Source organism: Psittacula echo (assembly GCF_963264785.1).
Source record: "Psittacula echo genome assembly, chromosome: 1".
Taxonomy (NCBI): Eukaryota; Metazoa; Chordata; class Aves; order Psittaciformes; family Psittacidae; genus Psittacula; species Psittacula echo.
Window position 1 is genome coordinate 16183329 of NC_137735.1, and position 24284 is coordinate 16207612.

At 42.1% G+C, this 24284-nt stretch overlaps 1 protein-coding gene across 1 annotated transcript; it reads left to right on the plus strand.

Annotated features, from left to right (window-relative positions):
• Positions 1 to 868: 868 nt before the first annotated feature.
• On the plus strand, positions 869 to 23453 carry CD38 (CD38 molecule; the record flags this gene model as incomplete). Its single annotated transcript, XM_080636720.1, has 8 exons — positions 869 to 1115; positions 16053 to 16182; positions 16853 to 16988; positions 17782 to 17864; positions 19598 to 19674; positions 20345 to 20437; positions 21500 to 21586; positions 23372 to 23453. The coding sequence occupies exons 1-8, from the start codon at positions 877 to 879 to the stop codon at positions 23451 to 23453; spliced, it is 927 nt and encodes a 308-aa protein (XP_080492846.1). The 5' UTR covers positions 869 to 876.
• Positions 23454 to 24284: the final 831 nt, after the last annotated feature.

Sequence of the window (24284 nt, forward strand, 5' to 3'; positions counted from 1 at the left end):
TCCATGAGTCTATGACATTGCATAGCTTCTTTTGTTTAGATTTTGAGATTTGAGTCTTATTTTGTGTTGGCTTTTGACTAAGAAAGAAAATCGCCCTATTTAGAGAGGAGGAAAAGGGTCTAACTTCCCTCTTGCAGAGAACACTGAATCTTTCGTGAGATGATTTCACACAGCCTCAAAAACCCACAAGTCACACACTAGTCTTAGAAATTCATGTGACAACTAACCAGGACTGCAAGGGACAGAAATAAAACACCTCTTCGTGTGTCAATGAACTATATTTTTATGACAACTGCAAGGTTGATAATTGCCTTCAGTAAAGCTGGATTCAACACCTATCATTTAAACCCAGATTAATTTAGAGGAAACAGACTGGGTTGCATGAATACATCTTTTAATCACACATCAGCTGGAACATGTGATAGGATCTTTATCTGAGCAAAAGCTTTGGGAGTTTTACGGGTAATTTCCTGAGATTCACTTTTGTGAGTGCCCGCTGATACTTTGCAAAGTTTAAGTTGAGGAGATCACAGCAAGATGAGGAGCAGAAGGCAAGCAACAGCGAGGCTCTCGTGTCTAGCCCCGAAAAGCCATTGTTCGGCTTTAAAAACGACCGAATTGTCCTGAGCCCGCTGGGGACAGTGCGGTGCAAGCGGGCTCCTGTTCGGGGCCAGCGGCACCCTCAATCTCACCCTCCCGGCTCTGCTGGAGGCGGCTCGGGGTGGCCGGTGGAGGCGGGGGTCAGCCCGGCCTCCTGCCAGCCGCCGGCACTGAGCCCGGCGAGGGGCGGGGGGGACGGCGGGGACACGCTAGAAAGCTGTGTTCCCTCTGCGCGGGGGGAGCAGTTGCTGCTGCTCCTCAGGCAGCCCTCGCAGGATGCCGTTCCAGCAGGGCTCTGCCCGGACGCGGCAGCGCACCGTCCTGCTGGTGGGGATCGTGGTGCTGCTGGCCGGCCTCGTCCTCGCCGTCGTGCTGGCCTCCATCCTGACTCACGGGAAGCCGGAGGCCAGTCCCGAAATGCTGAAGTGGAAGGACAGAGGGACCACTAAGAATCTGCAAGAAGTCATCCTGGGAAGATGCTACAACTACGTCATGGCGCGGCACTCCGAGCTGGGGTGAGTAGTGGTCTCAGTTGTGCACCGGGTGTGTAAAGTGAAGAGTGCTGTCTCCCACCTCCACCCGTCCGTGTCCACTAGGTTCGCAGTAGCAGAGGGAAATCAGAGGAGTAAGAGCCCCGTTTTGCAGCAAACTCGGCAAACTCAGACAGCAACTGCTAAAGCAGAGGATGGTGCCCGAGTGGAGGCTTTTTAAGGAAACTACCTGCAGAGCCAATGTAATACTAACCCTAGGTCAAAACATAATCAGAAATGCATTTTGCAACTTCCTTAGAGTCATAAAATAAAAATAAACAAACAAATAAATAAATAAATAAAATATAAGCTGTATCCTAACAGGTCTGAGTATCTGAAAGTGACTCAATTTGCTGTAAAGCTGATCTGCCAAAAATCCTGTAATGTGTGACCCCACATTCACATAACCAAAACTACACAGGAGGGAGGAAAGGGAGACGATTCAGCACAGATTTATGGGATGAAAAAAGACATTAGAAAGACATTAGGAAATATCTTGGGGTTATCCAAAACAGATGTTTTTGATATGTGGGCAAGACCTCACAATGAGCACAGACAGCTTGCACAGGGAATGCAGACTGATCACAGCGCCAGCATGGCAGTCCCAGGCACAACCTTCACCTGGAGATGGTCTCTGCTCAGCCCATTACAGTAGGCAGGGTAACACTCTTCTGCAGCAGAAGAGGATTGCCTGGGCCCAGATCTGCAGTAGAGTGTGAGGGCTAAGAACTGATTTATTGATCCCCTTCACCGTAGGAAAAAGCAGACTATAAAATATGGTGTTCCCCAGGCCTCCTGCAGGTAGCAGAAGCACCCAGACTCTAAAGATGGGATCCAGAGCAGCCAGGGTCTCTCAGCAGGGACCCATCAATCACTTCTGTGGCACCAGCCACCCAATTTTGTCCCTTCAGTAAACCTCCAGCAGACATTTCCACCAATCTGGGTTGAGCTGCCCCACACCTGCCGCACACCTTGGCCAGGTGACAGAACCTTCCTGGTCTTTGTCTTAATAAAGACAATTGCCCTTCTCTTGTTTTCATGACATTAAACTGATGAGAACAAAGCTGTACGTAGTTTGCTTGCATTTGGACTTCCCTTGGCCATGGATGTCTGGTGCTGTATGGAAAAACAGCATTTGAAAGGAAATGGACACATGGAAAATAGCGACCCGAGCGTGCAGAGACTTAGGTTCACACTTTACATTAAACACCTGAGTGGGTTTAGTGAAGGGGGATTCTTTTACAAGTAACGTGAAAAAGTTTCTGAAGCTTTTGCATAATCATGTACACGTTTCTAAAATCACACATTATTTTACTAGAGAAGTGTGCACTCAGTATCTAAATCTGAAACTATTTTGAAGCCTAAGAGCCTTTATTACTTATGCCTGTTTCATTCAAATGGGGGTGCTGAAGATGTAAAAAACCCTTTTGTGTAAATATGTTTACTGTCAATGTCATGTATGTATTTACTTGCAACGCAGTCTGAATCTGGACCACAAATATCGCTGAGAATAATTCATTTAAGCCATTATTTCAAGGACATTATTTACAAAATCACAAACCCATGATCACGAGTTTTCTAAAAAGGCTGTTTTTACAAGGCATGACATTTTGTGCTGTTCATAATCCAGCACTCTTTAGTAGCTTCATGGCTGTGAGCTCACTTTCTTTCAAATTAAATGACTTCCGTATAGTGGCACCCTTTTATTTTATGTAAGAGGAAAATATGCTTGTTTACATACACTTCAAATGTTCAGGAGGTTCCTGAACAGAGAATTAAGTGTAGGTGCTTTTCTGGGAATCCAACCTGAGATTCCCCATTTCTGCTTCTGCTGAGCTCTGTGCAGTTTGCCATGTAACCAACTGCTTCTGTTGCTGGCACTTCCTGATAATGAAGTAGGTGCCTTTAGGAAACATCAGAGAGCCCAGTATCTTTCATCCCATGCTCTTTCATCATTAATGTAGGCCTTGGATCTTGCGTTGTGTGAGATCTTTGATACACTTAATCAAAGATATGGAGGAGGAACAGGGAACTGCAGAAACTCAGGCAGGCTTATGAGCTGCAGAAGCTGTGTCCTGTACACGGCTAGGACTTCTGCTGAAACTGCTCCCACCATGGGAACCTCGCTGCCTTGGTTAGAAATCTTCTGATTTCCTCATAAATTTGTACGGTCTCTTCTTGCCCTTTTAATCTTACATAAACATGTACAGTTGTTTAAAAAGCCCTGGGGTAAGTGAACTCATGGCCATTTCCTCATATTTTTACTTTTTATAGTAGAGCCACTAAGTTCCATCTTTGACAATTCTTTCTTTTTTTAATAACAATTTAAGCACTGCAATAGCTAGTGAGTGTGACTACTACTATTTTGGAGTGCCATATTTCAAATTGGAATATATAGCAGGTTTGGGAAAAAATGGGGAGTGTTGACGTATGAATATGGACTTTTTAATGTTTCTAGATATTGCAGCTGGAGTTAACAGAGACCAGGAGTCTACAGCCTCCATTTTAGCTGTACTTTTGCAACTGCATACTATAACTCATGTGAGAAAGCCATGAATGTGCAAGTGTACACCTTCACCATCATGGATGCTTCAGTCCTAGAGGATACCTCCTTGTGCTCTCCCTCATCTTACTGGAGCCCCAGATACTGTACACAGTGGGCATGCTCTGGTCGTGCTCTTCTCTTTTCCAGTATGGTTCATGGGCTGAACCCAAGCCCAGTGAGGCCACTGGAATGCGCTTTGTGAGCACCTCATGCAGTCAGATTTTAACCTGTTAATTTGCTTATTCTCCATAGTCATCAAAACATTTGGGTGCTGTATCAAACTTCCTCACTAAAGAGCAGTTCTCAGGTGCTGTTTACAGCCCCTGCTGATGATAATTCTGCCCAACTGCATGTGTGCAATTCAATCCTTGGTTTCGTTTCTGCTGCTGGCTGCATGACTCTTATCATTTGTACACATACAGTTTCCTCAGTTAGCCTTCCTGCTTAGATCTGTCGTTGTGCCAAAGTTCAGGAGAAAGAGGCAGGGAATACCGAATGTTTATATAATGCATTCTCAGTGTTAGCCCCATTTATTAGAAGAAAACGTGGATGGTATAGCAGGAGGCTTTGGGTGTTTTGTTCCCTGCACGCATTGTTGCACACCGGGATACTGCCATTAAAGAGCAGTGTTTCTTTTTGGCTTCCCTGGAAAACGCTGGCTGCTGCCAGAAGACGGAGCTAAAGCAATAGTTTCTCACAGCTCAGTAGCATTATCTGTTTTCAACATTAACAAAATCTGCAAGTTCTGCTTTCGGTAGTCTTGCAAAAAAACCCTACTCGTCAGCCATGGCCATTGGTATGTATTGCAGTTTCATCTGAATGAAAGCCAAAGGCAGTTTGGTCTGAAGGAAGGATTTGACCTCAAATTACTTGTCTCCCCTATCCCAGTAGTACAAACTCCCTCTTGTGGCTATCACAATTCTCATACTCAGGGTCTCATGCAATGCAAATCCAAGTTTACAAGAATTTATCCCCGGTATAAGCAAAGGAGGGAAGGGCAGTGAGGTACGCAGAGCTTCATGCTCACCAGCACCGGGCTTGTGCAGGGCTAGTTCAGCACCAGTCATGTGGCATATCAGTGCTGGTCCAAACCACTTGTGGCCACCCGATAACTTACCCGTTGCTCTGAGGATGCTGTTAAAATGGTTTTGCACCTTGATGCCCACTGGGGAAGAACAGGTGGTACCACACATAGCGTGAAACTTGTTGATACGAAGTTAACTGGTTTAGTTTTCCTCTTCAGCAAGCTTTAATTGGCAGGCTGAGATCAGATATGATCAGCACTTTGTGACCTCGGGAAGGAAGAGAGCAGACATCTAGAAGGTCATAGTCACCAGTCCCCAAAACACAAACAATGCTTTTTCTATTTTTTTAAATCTAGAAATAAACACATCTAACATTTACAGCTCAAGTGATTTTTCATTCTCAGATAATGATGACTCCCCCTCAGATCTGTAGCCAATTCTCCATCTCTGATCCACCCCAGCTAAGCCAAGCTTGCAAGGATCTATTTAAAATTGGCTGAAGTCTAACCTCTAGCAGTGAGAGAGCACCAAGGATGCAAAGAGGGAGCCACTTCAGTAACGTGTGGGACTCTCCAGGCCCAGCAATCCTACTGTGCCTGAGTAAGCAGCGCAGACACCCCGTGATAAAGATGTAAGCGCAGAACTTCAGTACATTTTTCACGCAATGCTGTGTGAACACACAAGGTGTACTTCCTACTTAGATACAATTGGATCAACTAATGTTGTTTTCATAGTTTGTGGCAAATTCTTTCTATAACAAATTGTAACAGTCTATAATTCCACTGAATTTAGTAAAAGTTGGTGCATGTCCAGGAGAGATTTGCTTTCTAACTGCATAATCATGAATGCATTTTGCATTTCCAATCCTTTGCAGCCTGTGGAGATGGAGATACATTTTGTCAAAAAGAACATATGGAACATACTTTTGTGTGAGATACTATTGCACTTGCAGCATAATTTCTTCCAGAAAGAAATCTGGGTTTTGTTGTGTGCTTACTTTTGCACTTTGCCTTCATGCTTTGCTAGGCACTTTTACTCTGATTTCTTTGTATTTGTTCACTGGCTGTTAGGACTTTCACATCAAGCATGGCACTAAACAACAGCCATTATTTGAGTCAGTGTCACAAAAATCTTAGCTTTATTTAATATAACCATGACATATGAAACTTACCTGAGATTTGTCTTTTCATTAAGAAAATATGCCTTATGTAAGAGAAAACTTTACTGAATCTTCTGAAAAGTAGTGTTACAACCTAATAGTAATGCATTAGCACCCTATTAGAGTGCACTGCAGACTTCTAAAGCTTCTCAATTTAGTATACATCAAAGTGCAAAGGATTTAGCTTTACTAGAAACCCACACTATCTTGAAAAGAATTTAATTGTTACTGTTATGCCATCTCTTTTGGTTCCAGAGCAAACAAATGGCTTTAGTTGCACTATCTGTGGAAAAGGACATGGGTTTCTGGTGGCAAAGCTGAACATTAGCCACCAATGTGCCCTTGTGCAAAGGTGAGTGGTGTCTTGGGCTGCAGGAGGCGTGCTGGCTGTGGGAGGAGGGAGCTGATCCTTCACCTCTGCTCAGTACTGGCAAGATACATCAGGAGTGCTAGGTTCAGTTCTGGGCTCCCTGGTACAAGGGGGTCAGGGACTTACTTGGAGCATGTCTAGTGAAGGACTATGAAGACGACTGAAGTGTCTGACATACAGGAGGAGGCTGTGAGAGCTGAGACTGTTCATTCTGGAGAAGAGAAGGCTCAGGGAGATCGTATCAAGCAATGTGTATAAATACCTGATGGGGGAAGTAAAGAAGAGAGAGAAAGCCTTTCTCAGTGGTATCCAGTTGCAGGACAAGAGCCAATGGAATTAAAATTTGGAATGTAATTAAAATACAGGAAATTCCATTAAACATAAGCTGGTTTTTTTTGTTTTTTTTTTTTTGTTTTTTTTTTTTTTTTACTGTGAGGGTGATCAGAGTGTGGAACAGGATGTCTGGAGAGTTGGTGGAGGCTCCATCCTTGGAGATGTTCAAAACCAGACCGGACATGGCCCGGCCAACCTTCTCTAAGCCAGAACTTGGACTAAGTGATCTCCATAGGTGCCTTCCTATTATTCTGTTTCTTAGAAAATGCTTTCAGACTTGCAAGAAGTCCACTGGATAACTTGGACCACCAGTGATGCAAAAGCATTTTGGCTCATCTGTAGTGGCAATGGTGTTGATATCTGTTGCTACACTCAGTATTAAGATGATCATATAACATACCTCTTATTAAATGACCAAGTCAGAACATAAATGCTTCAGTGTACTCTCTTAATAGTCCCTTCCATACTTAATGTGCTAATGTATTGAATTTAATACCTTTTCTGTGTCAATTTTGTTGTATGAAATGTGCATAGCTCTGTTTTCTGTGCTTCAATTTGGTCTTAATTTGCAATTGTCTTCCGCTGATTTGTGTGTGAGTGACTTTGACTGTTCTTGTCATTTCTTGATAATTACAATGTGATCATTATCCTGCCCATGGCAGGGGGTTGGAACCAGGTGATCTTTCAGGTCCCTTCCAACCCAAACCATTCTATGATTCTATGATTGTAAATATTAACAACTATTTGAATCTTTCTTAAGGATACACTCCCTAGACTGAAAAGTCATCCAATTCTGTGCAATGCTCATACTCAGTTCTGCACAAAACACCCTCCCAGGCTGTAACTCCACTGACAACAGCAACCCAAAACCAGAAAGTCGTGCAAATTTAACAGGGAGATGTCAAAGGATGTTTTGTCTTTTCTCTATTGACAACATCAATGCACTTCTGAGGAACAGAAATGCTTCCGAAATTAGAATTTATCTCTTGCTTTGGCAGCCATATGTCAACTCATCTGTCTGTTGTCTATATTAAGTTATAATCATATGTAAATTGTTATTAAATGACTATGTATTTCTCATATACTCAAACTTCTTATATTTATATAACAATGATTACATATTTAATGGTTCTTGCTGCAAGATTGTGTAGGATTTCAAATCGTATTTCACATTTGGGTTAGCCTACACATACTGCATCACAATTACCCCACTGTCATACATTAAAATCTCCTTGCAGTGAATATCTCCCTTAGTTTTAATCCCAGATACCAGAGAGAATATCATTCTGTCTGTACTGTCCTTTTACACATTCATTAGAAATATTTGTTGAAGTTGATGTTGTTGCTGAAAGGCGGAATCCTGTTTGTCCCACCCCTCCTTGCTTCAATCCTCCTGTAGCATCTGTAAAGATGCCAGTGAAAACAGCCATGTTCAGAGGTGACACTGTTCAGCTGACATTGCTAAATTATGGCCAAAACTCAAGAGCTGTTTAACACCTCAGAGCACTGTACGGAAATATAACTTTTCCTATGCGTAGGGATAGGAGGAATAGATCCATTTCCCTCTAAGATCAAATGAAAATCTACCTCAGGTGTCCAAGGGTAGAAATAGATGCTAAAGATGCACTTTATCTTCCCAGGAGATGACACCAAAATAAGGGATTAGCAAGGAGCTCACTCAAACTTGTACTAAATCTCTGATCCACTCCCTTGTCCTTGTCCCACTGGCACATGACACCCTTGAAGCAGGGACTTGTCCTGATTTACTGTACTTATGTCACATGCCAGCAGTTTTAGTTCTATAAAACCCCCAATGTACTGCAAATTCATGTTAAGGGAAAAAAACCTAAAAAAACATCTGTAGCTGCATGAAGCCATTGAGCGTTTCCTTACTTTAGCATACCTTTATTTAGTTCATTCTTACAGAAGTGTTTTTTTAAGTTCAATATTAAAAATAAAACAATACTAATAATACACTTTCTAATCAAGAGGTAAAATGCCAGTTTAAATTTGTTCCCTTTATTATCTGTTGATGACATGGCCCTCACTTGGAAGCTTAAACTGTTATGGCTCTCTGTCAAAATTCAGTCCAGGTGAGACTCCTGCCCTTCTGGAGGCTATGTCCCACTTACAGAGCGTTGCTGAAACCACCATCTGCTCAAGCAGCTTGGTTTTTCACCCAGGAAAACTGAAATCAAGCCAGAAAAAGAATCTGCACATAGATGAACTCTTCCCTGGTTTATAGCTTCCACCTCTTGGCTTAATCCTTCCTAGAAGGGTGATAAGGCTTAGTGTTGTCCTGGAACACTGATTCCCAACTCACATAAAATACTCCAGGAGCTATAAATCAAAACCACAAGTACACCTGTCCTTAAAACCTTCTCATTCCTGCCAAAGGTTAAGGACCAGTGTGACAAGGAGCTATAGTTTGTTCCAGGTCATTCCTTGGACACAAACATACACAGCCCTGAGGTGCACCCAGTGGAAATCTCACCTTGTACTCCTTTTCTCAGGCCTCCAGACTCCCTGTATCTGCCATGGGGAATTTAATTGCTCTGCCTACAGGTAACCTTCCCAGAAGTCATCTTTCTCTGAGGCAGAGTTTTGGATCTCTGTCTCTATTCCCAGCCAGTTCCTCCAATACTTTCTTTATTGGCTTATGAACTATTTAATTAGCAGAGAGCAATACTTACAAAACCAAGCTGCCAAAAAAAATCAAGTATGTCATTCTCATATTGGAAAAAAGTCAGTTACCATAAATGTTGCGATGGCAGACACTTTGCAATAATTAAACTAAGTGGGTAGCAAGAGGCTCGTACTCATTGAAGACGCTGGGATTGACAGCTCTTCCATAAGCTTCATTCATCTTTTTCCTTGGTAATTTTCCCCTTCTCCATTATACCAATGCTAAAACCAGCAGATAGTAATCTGTCTCCTCAAATCCTCAGCAATGACAGCATGTTGCCCGACCTCTATTAATGCACATCTGCCTGATTTTTAGCACAAAGGTACCTGATGGGAGACTTTAGGTGCTCGAATATGAAGGAAGCTGATCCGCTGCATGCACGTACCCGTTTTCTGACTCAGTGGTCTGGAGACGGGTCACCGCCATGAAGAACTGCAAACCTTTGGTGCTGACCTCAGCTGCTGCTCCTGAGAAGTCCCTTCTCCCGCGTGATGGCAGTGTTCGCCTTGGTTTAGCTGCTCGCACCCGCTGCTCCGGGTGACGGAGGAGGAGTCCGACCACAGCTGCCTGGGCTGGGCAACAGCTACTCTGGAGCAGCAGTGAGGCACGGCGAGGCTGGGAGAGGGGAAGGGACAGCAGAGGGGAAAACAGAAGTGTTTAGAGCATAAAAGGCACCAAAAGGATTTTAGGTTACAGAGGGCTGCTCAACACAGGCATAAGGGTTAGTGTTCATTGCATGATTTTTGACAACATAAAGACAGCTACTTGCAAGCTCGTGTGAAAAAAACAAATTGAATATGGTGTATAAATTGCACTACTGTCTGCAGCCATCACAGTTTACCTAAAAGAGGCAGATAAACTGGCACACAGGCAGTTACTTAACAGTGTGTCTGTTAGAAGCAGGAATATTGCTAGAGCGTTTAGATGCTTTGACGTGCATTCTCCTCCTGAAACGTCTGGGCGTTTACAAGTGAAGACAATGGCTTAGACTCCCAGCAGGCTGTGAATTGATCTTATGCCTTTGAGGAGCTTGGTTATAACCACAAACTTCTCACTGACTTTTTAAAGGGCCATATTTCTGGGTGTTTAGGTGCATATCTGCATTACTGTTTTGGCCGATGGTGGTAGCAAATGAGAAGGATTTTTGTATACAAATTGCAGCTGCTGGGGAGGTTTGATTTCTGCAAAGGGCAGCTGCTCAAAGGGCTCAGGGTACTGTGACCAGCTCAGACTTCAGAGTCACAATTAAAACCTCAGTGTGGCCTGAAGACATTGCCATGCCTTAGAAGTAAAACTCAGGACCTTGGGAAAGCTCCTATTGACGGCAGGGGAGACCACGTCTCATGGGGAAAGTATCTCTGCCTGGTAAAGTGATTCGAACAATATGAGCAGAGTTTATTGAGTTCTCCACAGCAAAGCCTGGAAGTCATTTTCACTTATAAATTTAAAATGGGTTCCATACTTGAAGTATCTCTTGCAAATTCTGAGTAAAAAACTGGAGGCAACATAGCCAAAGGAAACACTGCCCTTCTTAAGAAGTTTTTAACATTCCAGTGCTAACTGTTCATGGTGCAACTGAAATCAGCAGGAATGAAACTTATCCTTGGTATTATACCACTTAGATCCATTTCAACTGGGGATGAATTTGCTCCATCATGTACAATGAAAGGACGAAAATAACTACAAACTAAATTTAAAAAATACATATTAATAGTGATTTCCCACACACCTCAATACCATCCTATTCCTTTAAGTGAAAGGACACTCTTTCAAGGTTAGCCAGACCAGTGTACTGATATGCAAGAAATAATGACGCATAAGCTGTCTATTTTTCTAACATGCACATTAAAGTTTGGCTCTGAGGGTAGCTGCTAGTGTGAATATTCTTGGCCCCAGCTTCCACTGAATAGATTAATGTGATATTCCTATAAAAGGTCAATGTATAGAAATACTCAAATTCACTGGAAAAAGCCCAAATATAAGGACAAATACAAAATATACTTTGCAGCATATATAACATTTGGATTTAATAAGGAAATGGTAGTTTTAATGGTTATTTGTATCTCAGCCCATATTCGATGCTATACTGAGTGCAGGATGTAATCTCTGTCTCTGAAAGGTCATAAGACAAGTTCTGCATACCTCACTTTCTAGAGAAAGGGTTGCAGATTCTGTTCTTGAGTTTACAACAGGTTTCAGTGTTTCTTCTAGAGTCTGTTAGTTATTATTTCACATTTACCAGCATTTCCCAAACTCTATTCATTAAAGAAAAAGAATTTGAAAAAATGAAACATAAAATTGTATTTCTATAATTATATATATAATATATTTATTTTGCATATTATTGAATTGGGATTGAATATTTCAGATTCTGTAGAAGAATAAAAGGCCTTAAATATTTCAGCATAAACAAAGTTAGTCTCAAAGGAAGAAATCCGTTATGCGTAAATATGTGATATTTGCAGATACAGTGCAGAATTTATAGGCAACCCAGAACATGCAAAAAACAGGGAAGGAGAGGACACAAGCCCTGCAGCAGAATGGTATGTAAGAGTAGTATGTAAGCATATTCACCATGGACTCCCGTATCCGAACTGGATTAATATAATTGGCTTGTAGACTAGTGATCTCTTTTGGACCCTTCCATTCTTTTGTTAACCAAGAAAGAAAACAAAATGAACACATTCTGTGACTGAGAACTTCCCAATAAGGAGTTGGGAGCAGCCTTAAGAAGACAATTTGTTTCTCAGGCATTTTTAGGCAAGCCAGATGTGCTTGTTCCAACCTGAAACTGTTCTGGCTGGAATTCTTAGCCTTCCATGTGCCAGCAAACTTCTCATATTGTGTTCAGGAGGCCCAGAGCTACAACAGATCTCTGCTCAGCATCAATTAGATGCTGCACATCAGACAAATACTTTCTTGCTGTGCTGGGAAAAAGGACAGGAGAAACCTTACTAATAGTGTCTACTTGAAGGGTGAGGTTGGACAGAGTGGCATATTCCTGGATCTGGGATTAACAAGTCCTAAATCTCTTCACTGCTTATTTTTTTCGTAGATCAACCAAAATTGCTGTTGTATGTGGCTGGTAATCTCTTTGAGATGTGAGGCAAAACCTGCATTTCATATCAGAGAAAGAGCTTTCCAATGGCAAATCAATGAATTACTATACTCAATTGTAAAATTATACATGTTGATAGGTGAGGACAGTGAAAATGAAATATTAATTAGCTTTCATACGTGGGTTTTTTACATTAAAGGTCTGTATTTTGATTTCTAAACCAATGATGAAATAGCCTCGTTTCTATATCATTAGAATATACCTTATCAGTTTTCTTCATGCCTTATCATTCTTCCGTGTGGTACAACTAAAAGCACCACACCTATTACCAGATGTAGAAGACCTTCCCCGTTTGAAGGCTAAGCACTTCTATGACATTGAATACACAGTTTTGCTCAGCTCTGCCAGGGCTGTGGATGAGGCCTCTTCTTTCCTATCTGAGTGACATCCATACACACCATCAAGTGCTGAGCTCGGTGTCTTGAAATGCTGGAAACCTGGTGCTTTGTATCTGTGATTCGGCAAATTGTCTCAGCAGGACTGTGAATCAGCTCAATCCTTGTTGCCTTGTGCATCTTATGGCCATGACTTGAGTCCAGCAGCAGAAATGCTTTGCATGGTGTCTATCACTCACCTCTCTGCTTTGGAAATTAAAACCCCAGGTTTTTCTTAGGATTTCTTGAAAATATTTTGTTTTCTAAAACCAAGCTTAAAACTTTGTAATACGAACGGATAAATGACCGGATAACCAGCTCTCACTTGTGGCTCTTACACTGTTACGTATAACACATTTCTGGAGTAGCTTAAAAAGAAAAGTCCTGCCAGGAGGCCAAATCATTTGACAGGAAGTGTGCACCATGTAAATTTCTGTGAGATGCACCAGTGCTTACAGCCAAGCCCTACAAATTCTCTTTACAATACCATTGACTGTACAAAGCAAAGGGGACAGCTGCCTATTCAGTAATGTCACCCTTTAATCAGCAGGAGCCCTCTCTCTTGGCTGATTCAGTGCGGCCATGTTGTAATCCTACACGGCAGGCAGAGGCATTTAAAACTTCCCAGTGCCTAATGAAGTACCACAGTTGGGAAGATGGCCTCTGTGGGCTGCTTACAAGGTTTGCAGCCAGCTACAGGCTCCTCCAGGAGCAAATCTAATATACCCAAGTTAAATTCTGCTAAGTAAAACATGTGAATACTCCCTGACATGACTATGCAACAGCAAAGCAATGACTATGCTCCCTACAGCATCTGCAGTTTGGCTTCTTATTTCTACAGTGAGTGTAACTGAAAGTGCACTTAGGCTCCTGGATAAAAGACAATAGCCTGGTAAAAAAGCATCATTGTTATTAGTCACGGCTTGCCTGGAGGTAAATATGGTTTGTGTAAACAGGAGGCATGGTCCTTACTCTGCAGGGTCTGTCCCTGTAACAGACTGACGCGGTAAGAAATTAAATTCAGCATGTGGCCAGAGCTGCCCTGTTGTCATACTGTCATACAGCCAGAGAACTGCCTTGTCCCTGTCCCCAGGCTCTGTCCACATTTCAGAGAGCACCGTACAGTGGCAATACCCAAGTCTGTTTCAAATCAGCAAGGTCAGGCTGCAGGATATCTGCAGCCGAGATAGAGCTCTGTAGCATAATGTGCTTGGCTTCCCCAAGAGGGAGAGATGAGGACACATCCACCATAGACTCTTCATGGGGGAGGACTGGAAGAAACTGGGGCATGGAAACCTGCTGTAGTAACCACCTTACTGGTATGACCTCCCAATAGCCGTTATCATGTATAATGCTAAGTTAGATTTGTTACTGCATAAATAAAGGCAGAACGGAAGGCAGGCCAAGGACACCTTGGTGTGGATTTCCTGGTCCTTCCCAGTGTGATACTGACCCAAGCCCCAAGACAGAGGCATTCCCTCTGGTATGTAGTGCTGTCCTTCTCTTCTGGACACAGAGTCTGGCCTTCTCTTTGCGTGATGTTTATTTTCCATAAGGCTTAGGAAGGGAAGGAAGACCATTCATGTCCAGACAGCAAGGGAACAGCCAGGAGCTGACAAGTGGCTCTGGGTCCTGCGGTTTGGAAGTGGCCCACGTAATACAGCTCAGCTCCCTGTGTTCCAGCTTGCAATTTTGATGCTCAGATGGGCACTCGGTCGAAATCGTTATCAAGTTCAGTAGTAGGAATGAGATCACAGGCCTGTAGGGAGGATTAACTTGAAAATGTTTGGAAATCTTCAATGAATTACTACTACATTTCTTAATCCCTTTAGGACTATTTTCAAGACTAATCAAATTCCACATCCTACATGTTACCCGCCTACCAAATGGTAACAAAGCCTGCAGCTGCATGTCTGTCACATAGTAATTGATCAGTGCTACTTTTATAGTGCTCTGAAGGCATTAGTTTCTTTACACAAGACAAAGTCCATTCTTCAAATGGCTTGCAGTGGGAACACACTGGGAGAAGATTGCAAACAGTGAAGAAAGAGTGGATGAGTCAGCGACAGTCAGAAGAGATCCATTCAGACAAGCAGACAGTAGGATAATGCAGTCAGCATATTAAATTTACATAAAAATAGGGAAGAGGAAGATGCAGAATCACTGCAATACTGTCACTGCTGTAATGAGAGGGGCAGGCTTTCCACGGGACCTGAAACTATGGTAGCATGAGGAGGAAGAGAAGTGTGCCCAGGGGGACACAGCCTGGCAAACACATACTACAGACAATAATTATGAATTACCTTATATTTGCATTCATTACCTCAAGTACAAGAAAGCAGATGTTCTGCACTGTCCCAGACTTTGTATATGGCAGCCTCAACAAGGGAGCATGGCACTGCTTCAGTACAGGGATACAATTTCCTGTCCACACTGCAACGGATTTCCTCTCGGTAGTACAAAAGGACTCCTGCTTCTCTCAGCAGAGAGGTGCTTTGTTTCCTAGGCTGATGAAGTAGCATCTTAAGAAAAAAATGTAGGCTGAGGTGATAGGGTGTGTTCTGGCATGAAGCAGTTCCCTCCATGCAAATTTAGTGGAGTTCTGACTCATGCCAGTGAGAGCAATAGGGCCAGAACCTGTAATACAGTGGAGAATCAGCATGAGACTGGAAAAACCTACTGGAGACCAAGCACCTGGTCTGGATCTTGGTTGTAAGTGTGCGAATCAGTTGTGGCTCCAGTAAAGTCAATATCTGCAAATTAGTGCATAAATGAAAATAGTATCAGGTCCAAAACAGCCAGAGACCTGCTTTTGTTTTAGGTAAAATTGTAGATACTATTTCTGTAGGGTTGAATGCTCCACAGGGAGACACATGGGCATATTTTTGGCTCACTGTACCTGAGGAGGAAGTATTCTTCAGCCATAGTTTTAAAATGTGGAAGCTATTGTCTGCCACATGTGCTGCTCATGATTTGTCATGAATAATCAAGAAATGTGATCTTCTGGTTATGTGATATCAGCATTGTTGTTTTTAGGGGACAAAATCATAGAGGACATTCAGATGCTGCAATAATCAGTAATTCAAAATGCAGGAGACAGAGAAAAATGTTTTAGAAGTGCTCATTCCTCATTTTATACTTAATTTGCTGAAGATGTGCTGCTTTTGTAACACATAATGTATTTTTGTGCCTGAGCATAATTAGAACTCCTTTAAAATCTGATCCATAGCATTTAACCATAACAGAAAGAGATCCTTTCATATCAATAAATACCCATAAATTCTAATTAACTATGTTTTAATCTTTTGGCAGAGATATGGATTGCCTAAAAATATGGGAATCATTAAAACAGGCATTCATTTACAAGAATCCCTGTAATATTACATCAGAAGATTACCAGCCTTTAATGGAGTTAGCGAGTCACCCTATACCCTGTAACAAGGTAACTTTACTATGCACGGTGGGCTTCTTAAGTAGGATTGTTGAGGGATGGCATGTCTGAGCAGTGCTCTGAGTGATGGGATCTTGTCCGTAATGGTTATGAGGGTCTACAGGTCCACAAGGAAGACATTTTTCTCTTGTGCTTACTGCAATAGTCCTGCAGTTATCACGTTTGGACCCAAATAAACCTCTTAATTCTCTATCACTGGAAATCATCACTATGTAAGGCTTAACTCAAACCTCAGTACTGGAGTGATCCTGGTGAAGTGATGGAGATGCACCTGTTCCATAAGCATACAGCTCTCTGTAAAGAGCATGCAGTCACGCTGTTAGAGGGACACTGCTTCCGAAACGCTGCTCTTCCATATGCAGTTCAAAACACACTACAAATTAGGTGTTTATCCTATGAGAACTAGACAAAACCTTTCCTTAAAAACGCTTTACAGGCTGAGCACTTCCATTTCTACAAAAAGTAACCACTCAAATAGATTTTGGAAATGGGAATGTGGGCTGGAGAAATAAGAACTGACCCACTAAGGGGAACTTGCATCATTTCAATGAAAGCTAAAAGTCCGTCATTATCATGAAAACTTTTTTGTTTTCTCCAGGAAAATTTCCTGACCAGCTCCAGTGTAAGTATCACTTATTAAACATTGTACCTTATTTCACAGTCACTGTTTTGGAGCAAGACAAATGACCTCGCTCATCGTTACACAAAATCCAACCAAAATTTCTTTACCTTGGAGGACACCTTGTTGGGTTATGTGGCTGATGGGGTTTCATGGTGTGGAGACCCCTCTGCCCCAGGTAATAAGTCTTATTTTTTTGCAAAACAAATATGAACATTTGAATTCCAGATTATTCTTTTCGCTTGCATATCTAAACACAATCCTTTCCGCGTAGTCTTTTCTTGTAATTCAGTTTAAAACCTGTATTGTATTTCTGTCCCATGTTATGAAAGACTGAAAATAATACTTAGCTCTTGAGTTAATTTAGAAAACACAACTTTGGCTGTTATTAAAACACCAAGTTGCTGCTTAGACCAATGGTCACATCTAACCCTCTTTTTCTAGTTTACTTGCTTCCTTCCTGTGACTTCTATGGGACAGATTGCAAAACAAGATTGCCAGCCAAAAAGGTCTTGGCTGTAGGCCAAAGTGGAGGGGTAGCATGCAGGTACTCTGGGATTACTGCTGCCTGCATGACTCCTGGGCTGGTGTTTAAAGCTGGCAACATCAAAACTGGGCTGGAATTACTGAAGATGTTGAGCAAAGTTTAATTTTGCAATGCAATCAGAGAGTATTTGTCAAGAGCCAACCTATTTCTCACATTTAGGACTGCGTATCTTCCTGTACCACTTTTCTGGGAATTATTTGCATGCAGGGCCTGTAGCTGCCTCCCTGAAATGTGTGTGATCATACAGGAAGACCTTTGAACGCATGCAAATTCCTTTTCCTCTTAAAGCCCTTGTCCTATGTAGTCTTTTTGTTTTTGTAGGAGCAAATCTTTCTGCCATCCTTAGTCAGCTCTCAAAGCTATATAAACATTGCAACAATATTTGTTCTAACCTTAGCTATTTTACAAATGTATTTCTTCTCAGGAATCAACTACGAATCTTGTCCAAAACGAAGTGAATGTGAAAGCAACCCTGTCTCTGTGTTCTGGAAATTGGCATCCAAGATGGTAAGATCTAGAATAAATCTCCCAAAATCCACGAACGTTGAAATGTACTAAGTTCCTAACACTGCCAAAAATGTGAGTTTGCAAATTGGACTTAGAACATGGAATACTGAAAGTTCACATGAACCTTATCTTCAGGTGCTAAAAATCTTGGCATAGGAAATTTGTATTTCAAAGGTCCCATATTTAATGTACGATATTCAATGTTACTGTAGTTGGGGCATTCTTATTTGTGGACTGTGTGCCACTGTCTAGAACAACACCTGGCAGACAGCTGAAGCTTTGCAAATAACGCTTACAATAACAATAATCACCACCTTAACTAAATCAGAGGATGGAAAGTGCTAAAACAAAATTCATTTCAGCACATTAATAGTGGAGCAGTGCCTGAATTGGCACAGGAACCTTCAAAGCAGCAGGCAATCCGCTTCCACCTTCCTGCTCAAACCTCAAGAGCATGTCTTCTCACAGCGGTATCTGGCAAAGTTCCTATGATGTACCCACCCGTATACACATGCCAACTCCCATCACACAAGTGAGACCCTGCTACCCCAAGTTAAGCAGTCAGTCTGGCATTGCTCAATCAGCACTTTACACAGGAACAGTGCCAGGAAAGAACCTGCTCTCCTGTATCAGTTTGATTTTACATGTCTCTCAAGACTTCACCCTTGATATGACTGTTAGTAGCTGACTGCTCAGGTGGAAAGCAAACATTCTTGTATGCTTCAGCTCTCATGTGCATAAGAAAGTCTGCTCATTGTAAAAATGCATTGTTTTGTGGGTAAACTAGTGTACATAATTTTTCCAAGGTCAAAACAGTTTCTATGTTCTCATTAATCACCTCAGTTTGAGAGTCCAGGAGGGATGGACCACCAGACAGAGCCAGGCTTGCTCAACTGCAGGCTTTGTAGACAAAATAAATTTAAAATCTACTAAAACTCATGATTATTACATTAGAAATTTACAAACGACAAAACTTTCCTGCAGTTTCACAGCTCCTGAGATCTGAGGTTGAGCCATACTTGTTTAATGTAACACTTGGAAGATTTGATAAGTACAGCCCCCTGTGTTAAGCTTTTGAAAAATTCTTTGTCTTACCACCGGATTACCTATCTAGTGAGCACTTTATGTTGTAAATTGGAAGTCTTTAAATATTCAGACATAAGTTTTAAAGAATAAAAGAACACTGATTACATGATCCAGTAATTTAAAAATCAAATCAAACAAATCTCGGTGATGAGTTTGACTAAAACCACTGGGAAGAAAATTCCCAAGCCACAGAAGAATGTAGAGCATGAGTCACAAAGTAATGAACACACGATGGTTTGCATGTCCTTAAACTAGTGGTACCTCTGCTCTGGCTCGACCTCACTACTGGAGTTGAAGCAGGGTTATTCCACTTTGCTACAGCCCCATCCAACAGCTGAAGTTGGGGAGCTCTGGAAAGCCCTATAAAATCTGAAACCAGCAGTGACAGCAGAGTTCCTATGTTGATCACTGCAGTCTCAGAGTGACTTCATACCGGGCTACTGCAGCCTTATCACAGTTTTGCCATAGCTTTCTGAGGCTTTTATTTTTTTTGCACTGACATATTCTGCAAAAATATTGGCCAGATCCTGCACTTGTATAAGTCAGTTCTGATGACATCAAAGAAGTTACAGTGATTTCTACTAGCTGCGAGTCTGGCATGGCTCCGCTTGTAGTGCCAGAATATAATGTCCATTTGCTTTGTTCAGTTTGCAGAAACAGCATGTGGTGTGGTTCAAGTGATGCTCAATGGATCAATAGAAGCTGGAGCTTTCAAAAGCAGCAGGTATTTACTCAGCATGCGACCACCCACATTTCTGTGGGGGGTGTGCTGGTGAGCATGCCTTTGCTAGTGAGTCCCAGTGCAGAATAGATTCTGGTAAACTCATATAGGGGTCTAAACCATTGGCTGCTGTAGAGCTTCACTTAACTCTTTCTATACAGTAACTGTAATTGAAATCTGCCAGAGTGTATGCAGATGGGGCAAACAGTATGCTCTTACTGCACAAAGTAACTTTATGATGATGGTGCATTTATTCATTATAAATGACACATTTCTAACTGTTTATGGAGTTGACTGGATTTTACCCCTCCAGACTGTGCAGTCTTGAATAATATTGAAAGATACTGAAGAATATGCTGGTTGGGGGATCAGCCATGTTTATTTCCCTTACTCCAAACCAAATCAAGAGCAAGTAAATCATACAGGAGAAAAGATGGAAAAACTTTATCTTGTTTCAGTCTGCAGACAGTTTCAAAGGTTCTGCTGACAGTGAAATAAGAATGGGGAGAAAATATTTTACCATAAGGCAATTAAATAGTCTATGAAAATCCACTAGCAAGATAATGCTCTTTCACAGAGAATAATAGCCAGCACTAGTATTTGGGTATCACACTCTGTACTACTTTCTCAGATAACTAAGAATGTTTTGCTTTTTCATGCACCATTCTTACAGCATCTTTGGAAGCATTGAGATCTTTAACCTAAATCCAGATAAAGTCTCTGCAGTACACATTTGGCTTATGCATGACATCGGTGGACCTCAAAGGTAAGTCATGCCGGTATGAAACAATGAGCAGTGTGTGAGAGGCAGATAGCACAGCTCTGACGAATGACTGTCTAACAGTGACAATGTGTTAAAATCTGCTCTACATTCACTCTCTTAGCTGCTTACTTTATTGAAAAGAATAACATTTGTACTGTTGTTTTTCTTTAGTATTTTCCATAGGTACTCCTGAACTGTTATAGCTAAGACACAATATTTCCCTTGCTTTCAAGAGGTCCCATGACCTTTACATTCCTTCCAACCTCACTGAGCAATACAGACCTTTAACGTGGGTACAGCACAGAAGTCACAGAGCTACATTTTCAGGGTGAACAGTGGAAAAATATGTTTGTTCACAGGAATAGTACAATTATACTGAGCAGAACCATTTCTGATAAACTAACGTCAAAGGCTGGAACAGGTTTCCCAGAGAGGTTGTAGAGTCTCCATCTGTGGACATACTTGAAACCCGAGTGGGTGCTGGCCAACTTACTCTAACTAATACTGACTAGACATCTCAAGCAGTCGCTCAGCCCCTTGTCAAAAACAGAGCAGAGGCAGTCACAGACTGAGTCAGACAGGTAGCAGGTGCTCATATCCTGCTTCCACCCATGTTTTCTATCTGCTTCATCCTAGCTTACGTCCTATCTGGGACTTAGCTGCTGGTTTTCATGACTTCCCCTTTCTCCTTACACAGAGGACTTGATCCCTTTGTCATTCCAGAGACTGAATAATCTTCATTTCATACTCCTGTGGATGGAGGTGAGCAGCAGCTCTGGCGCAGTTCTAGAGCACATTGAACTGTGACTGGAACTGAGTTATTTCCCACAGATACCTACTTGTACAGAGTTCTTGTGCAAGATGCACAGCTGAATATCACATAGTTTCTACCAGCAAAAGCCCAATGGTAGCCAAAACTCCACACACCAATGGACTTTACACCACATTAGCAAATAAGCTTTTGAAGAATCTTGCCTGAAATAAAGCAAAGTGACATAGTGTGGAATGTATCTGAGCTTCTTGTACACACAAGGAACACAAATAATGAAAGACATTTCTCTCCAGTGAATCCTGCTCAGGTTATTCCATAAAGAGGTTAAAAAGCATCTTAGAAGAACGAAACTTTCAGATCACCTGTGAAGACAATTACAGGTAATTACTTGCTCTTATTGGTGATGACCTCAACATAAAACTTCATCTCCCTCTTGACTCAATACAGGTTTACATCAAGCTAGAGCAGAGTCCCCTCTTACTGCCGTCTCATCCCTTGGATGTGGCTGTGTGGTTCTCAGGAGCTTCCATTTGGGCTACAGACCTTATGTTGGTGGAGTCTGGGGTTTGCTTTCTGCCCTGCACTTACCATTGAGCAAGTTCAGTTGGCAACTCAGCCTCCTTCAACAGATTTTCATCTGACCAGGCTTTTACTCACAGTAATCAGAGCCAAATAGGCAGCTTTTCCTTCACTATAGTTTAAGCTTACTTTGTATTCAGCTGCTTTGTCGGAGAGTGAGGCATGAAACATGATAAGCATTAGTAATTACTATAATTCACCATTGTCAGGAGTGAAAAACAGGAGTCCAGGAAACAGCAGCCCAAGTTCAGACTTGCCTGCTGATGAAATGGAAAAGCCTGAGATCCTTTATCCCTCTGTGTGGTTTCAGAGACCTTCGTTAGTGTTCTTTAGTGACATTAGAAAAGCAGCAAAAGTTCAATATTATTCATATCTGCCAGGAACAACTTCTCAGAGTGAAGAATTCATACTTGGGTGAGAACATTTCCAAAGGAAACAAATATTTCTATAAACCACCAAACTCATTACATTAGTTTTAAATAAGGGAAAGTTGGTCTGCAAAGGAGACAAATTCCTTATGTGGTGATAGAACTTTAATCCTGATGGCAGAGCAATATATTCCTGTTCAGGTATTGCTGAACCTGACTAATGGATGCTCTGCACATTGTGAAAATGTTAGCACTGGTGTGGTGTGTAAATCTGTCGAACTGTGTACTCGCTTTCTCTTTGGGTACATGCAGCCTTTAACCAGTACTCCCAGGATCTGTAAGTAGGCACAGATTATTTCAGCCTATGATGAAATAAACTAGGGGACCAGGGAGGAAGGGGAAATATGTAGTACCTTAGATCCATTGTGGCTTAGTTCAAGGAGAAACCTGAAACACCTTGTGAAGAGTTGTTGACACAATTATAGCTGTGGATCACAACTCGCTTCTTAAGATAGAAGAACAAGTAGAGCTTTCTGTCAGAGCTCAGTTAGCACACACATAGACAACTGTGTAGAGTGACATGGACAATTAATTTTACTATTCTTTATAGAGAGAGTGCAGTAAAACTCTTCTGAGTAAAACTCTTCTCTCCCCTGAAGTCATTCCAAACAGAACCATATAGGTCCATTATCAGCTGAGCATCTGCTTTTTCATGCCATGTAGAAGTTGATGCTGATCATTTTCTCTTGCTTTTGTCCATGGCAGCAGAAGTAACTTACTTAAAAAATAGATTCACTGCATGTACTTTTAGCAAAAAACCTAATCCTGTCTGACATTGTTAGCAACAGCTTTACGTTATAGCAATAGGGGTTACCACTAAGTAGGATGGTGAACTTCCAACATGGCAGCAACTCCACAGTCTGTGAAAGAGATCTTATTTTTTCTTCGTAATTATTTTCTTATCACATCATAGCTGACATGGTGTGAGTTCACATCCTAGTTTATTTTGTACTCACCTGCTCTTGTCCTTAGCCCCTATAAACACCAAAGTTATCTTTTTGCAGCAAGATCTAAAAAGCTATATCCTAAGACATCCACTTGATAAGCTCATATGTAACATGCACACACTTTCACGTTGCACGTAGTGACTGTGGAGCCATTCTGTTGAACTTGCAAAGTGGTTACTTAAGTTTTGTTTGCCTTTGTGTCTTGTTGCAGGCCAGTTCAGCTCCTTCAGTGTGTGCATAACCCTGACCACACAGACTGCAGACTTTGCGCCAGCTCCATGGCAGCTCCATGAAACGAAGTCCTCTGCACTACTGAAGTTGACTGTGTAAAGCTGGATAAGATGTGGCTAAATAGCTTAGGGTGATAAATAGTAGAGTGGTGTGTACAGAGTCCATAACCAGAAATCCTTGCTGTGATACTAATAGCCACATAGCAGCAGATGATACTTTAAGTGTGATGACTGTACACACATGCACACAACACTATTTCAGAGAGGCCAGGGGATGTTCGGTGGTTGAGGGCAGATGCTTTGCCCTGGTTTGCCCCCTCCTCTACAACTCCACTTGTGCCCAGGGGCTCAGAGTGGGGATTCCCTGGGGTGTGCACGGAGAAGGAAAAGAATTTCCAGAGGCAGAACTTGCTGGCATCAGCACTCACCTTCCTTCCTGCTGGAAAGCTGGATGGAAAATGACCAAAGCATTCTGCATTCTCCCTGCATCTCAGTGCAACATCCTCCAGAGAGGAACATTGACCCATGGCACATGGTATAGATCGTGTTTCTCCCAGAGACTGTGGCACCTCTGAGCAGATAAAGCAAGCAATAGAAGAGGCAGAGCGGTTCTTACCCTTTTAATGGGCATCATAAGTAAGTGGCTGGTGGGGAAACGGCTGAGCTGAGCCAAGGAAAGACCAGAAACCACTCAGAGGGTTGCCAGGAGCTGTAAGGACATGTCAAGCATGTAGCTGAGGAGAGAAAATAGCAAGACTGACTCAGACAGCCCTATTAAAATCCTACTGGAAACACCGCTGCAGTTCACATTATATTTCATTCTTAATATAGCAGCAAGTGTAAGCCTTTCAGCTTTCATTGAAGGTCCCTCAGGCCACAAGTTGGCCAGCTACT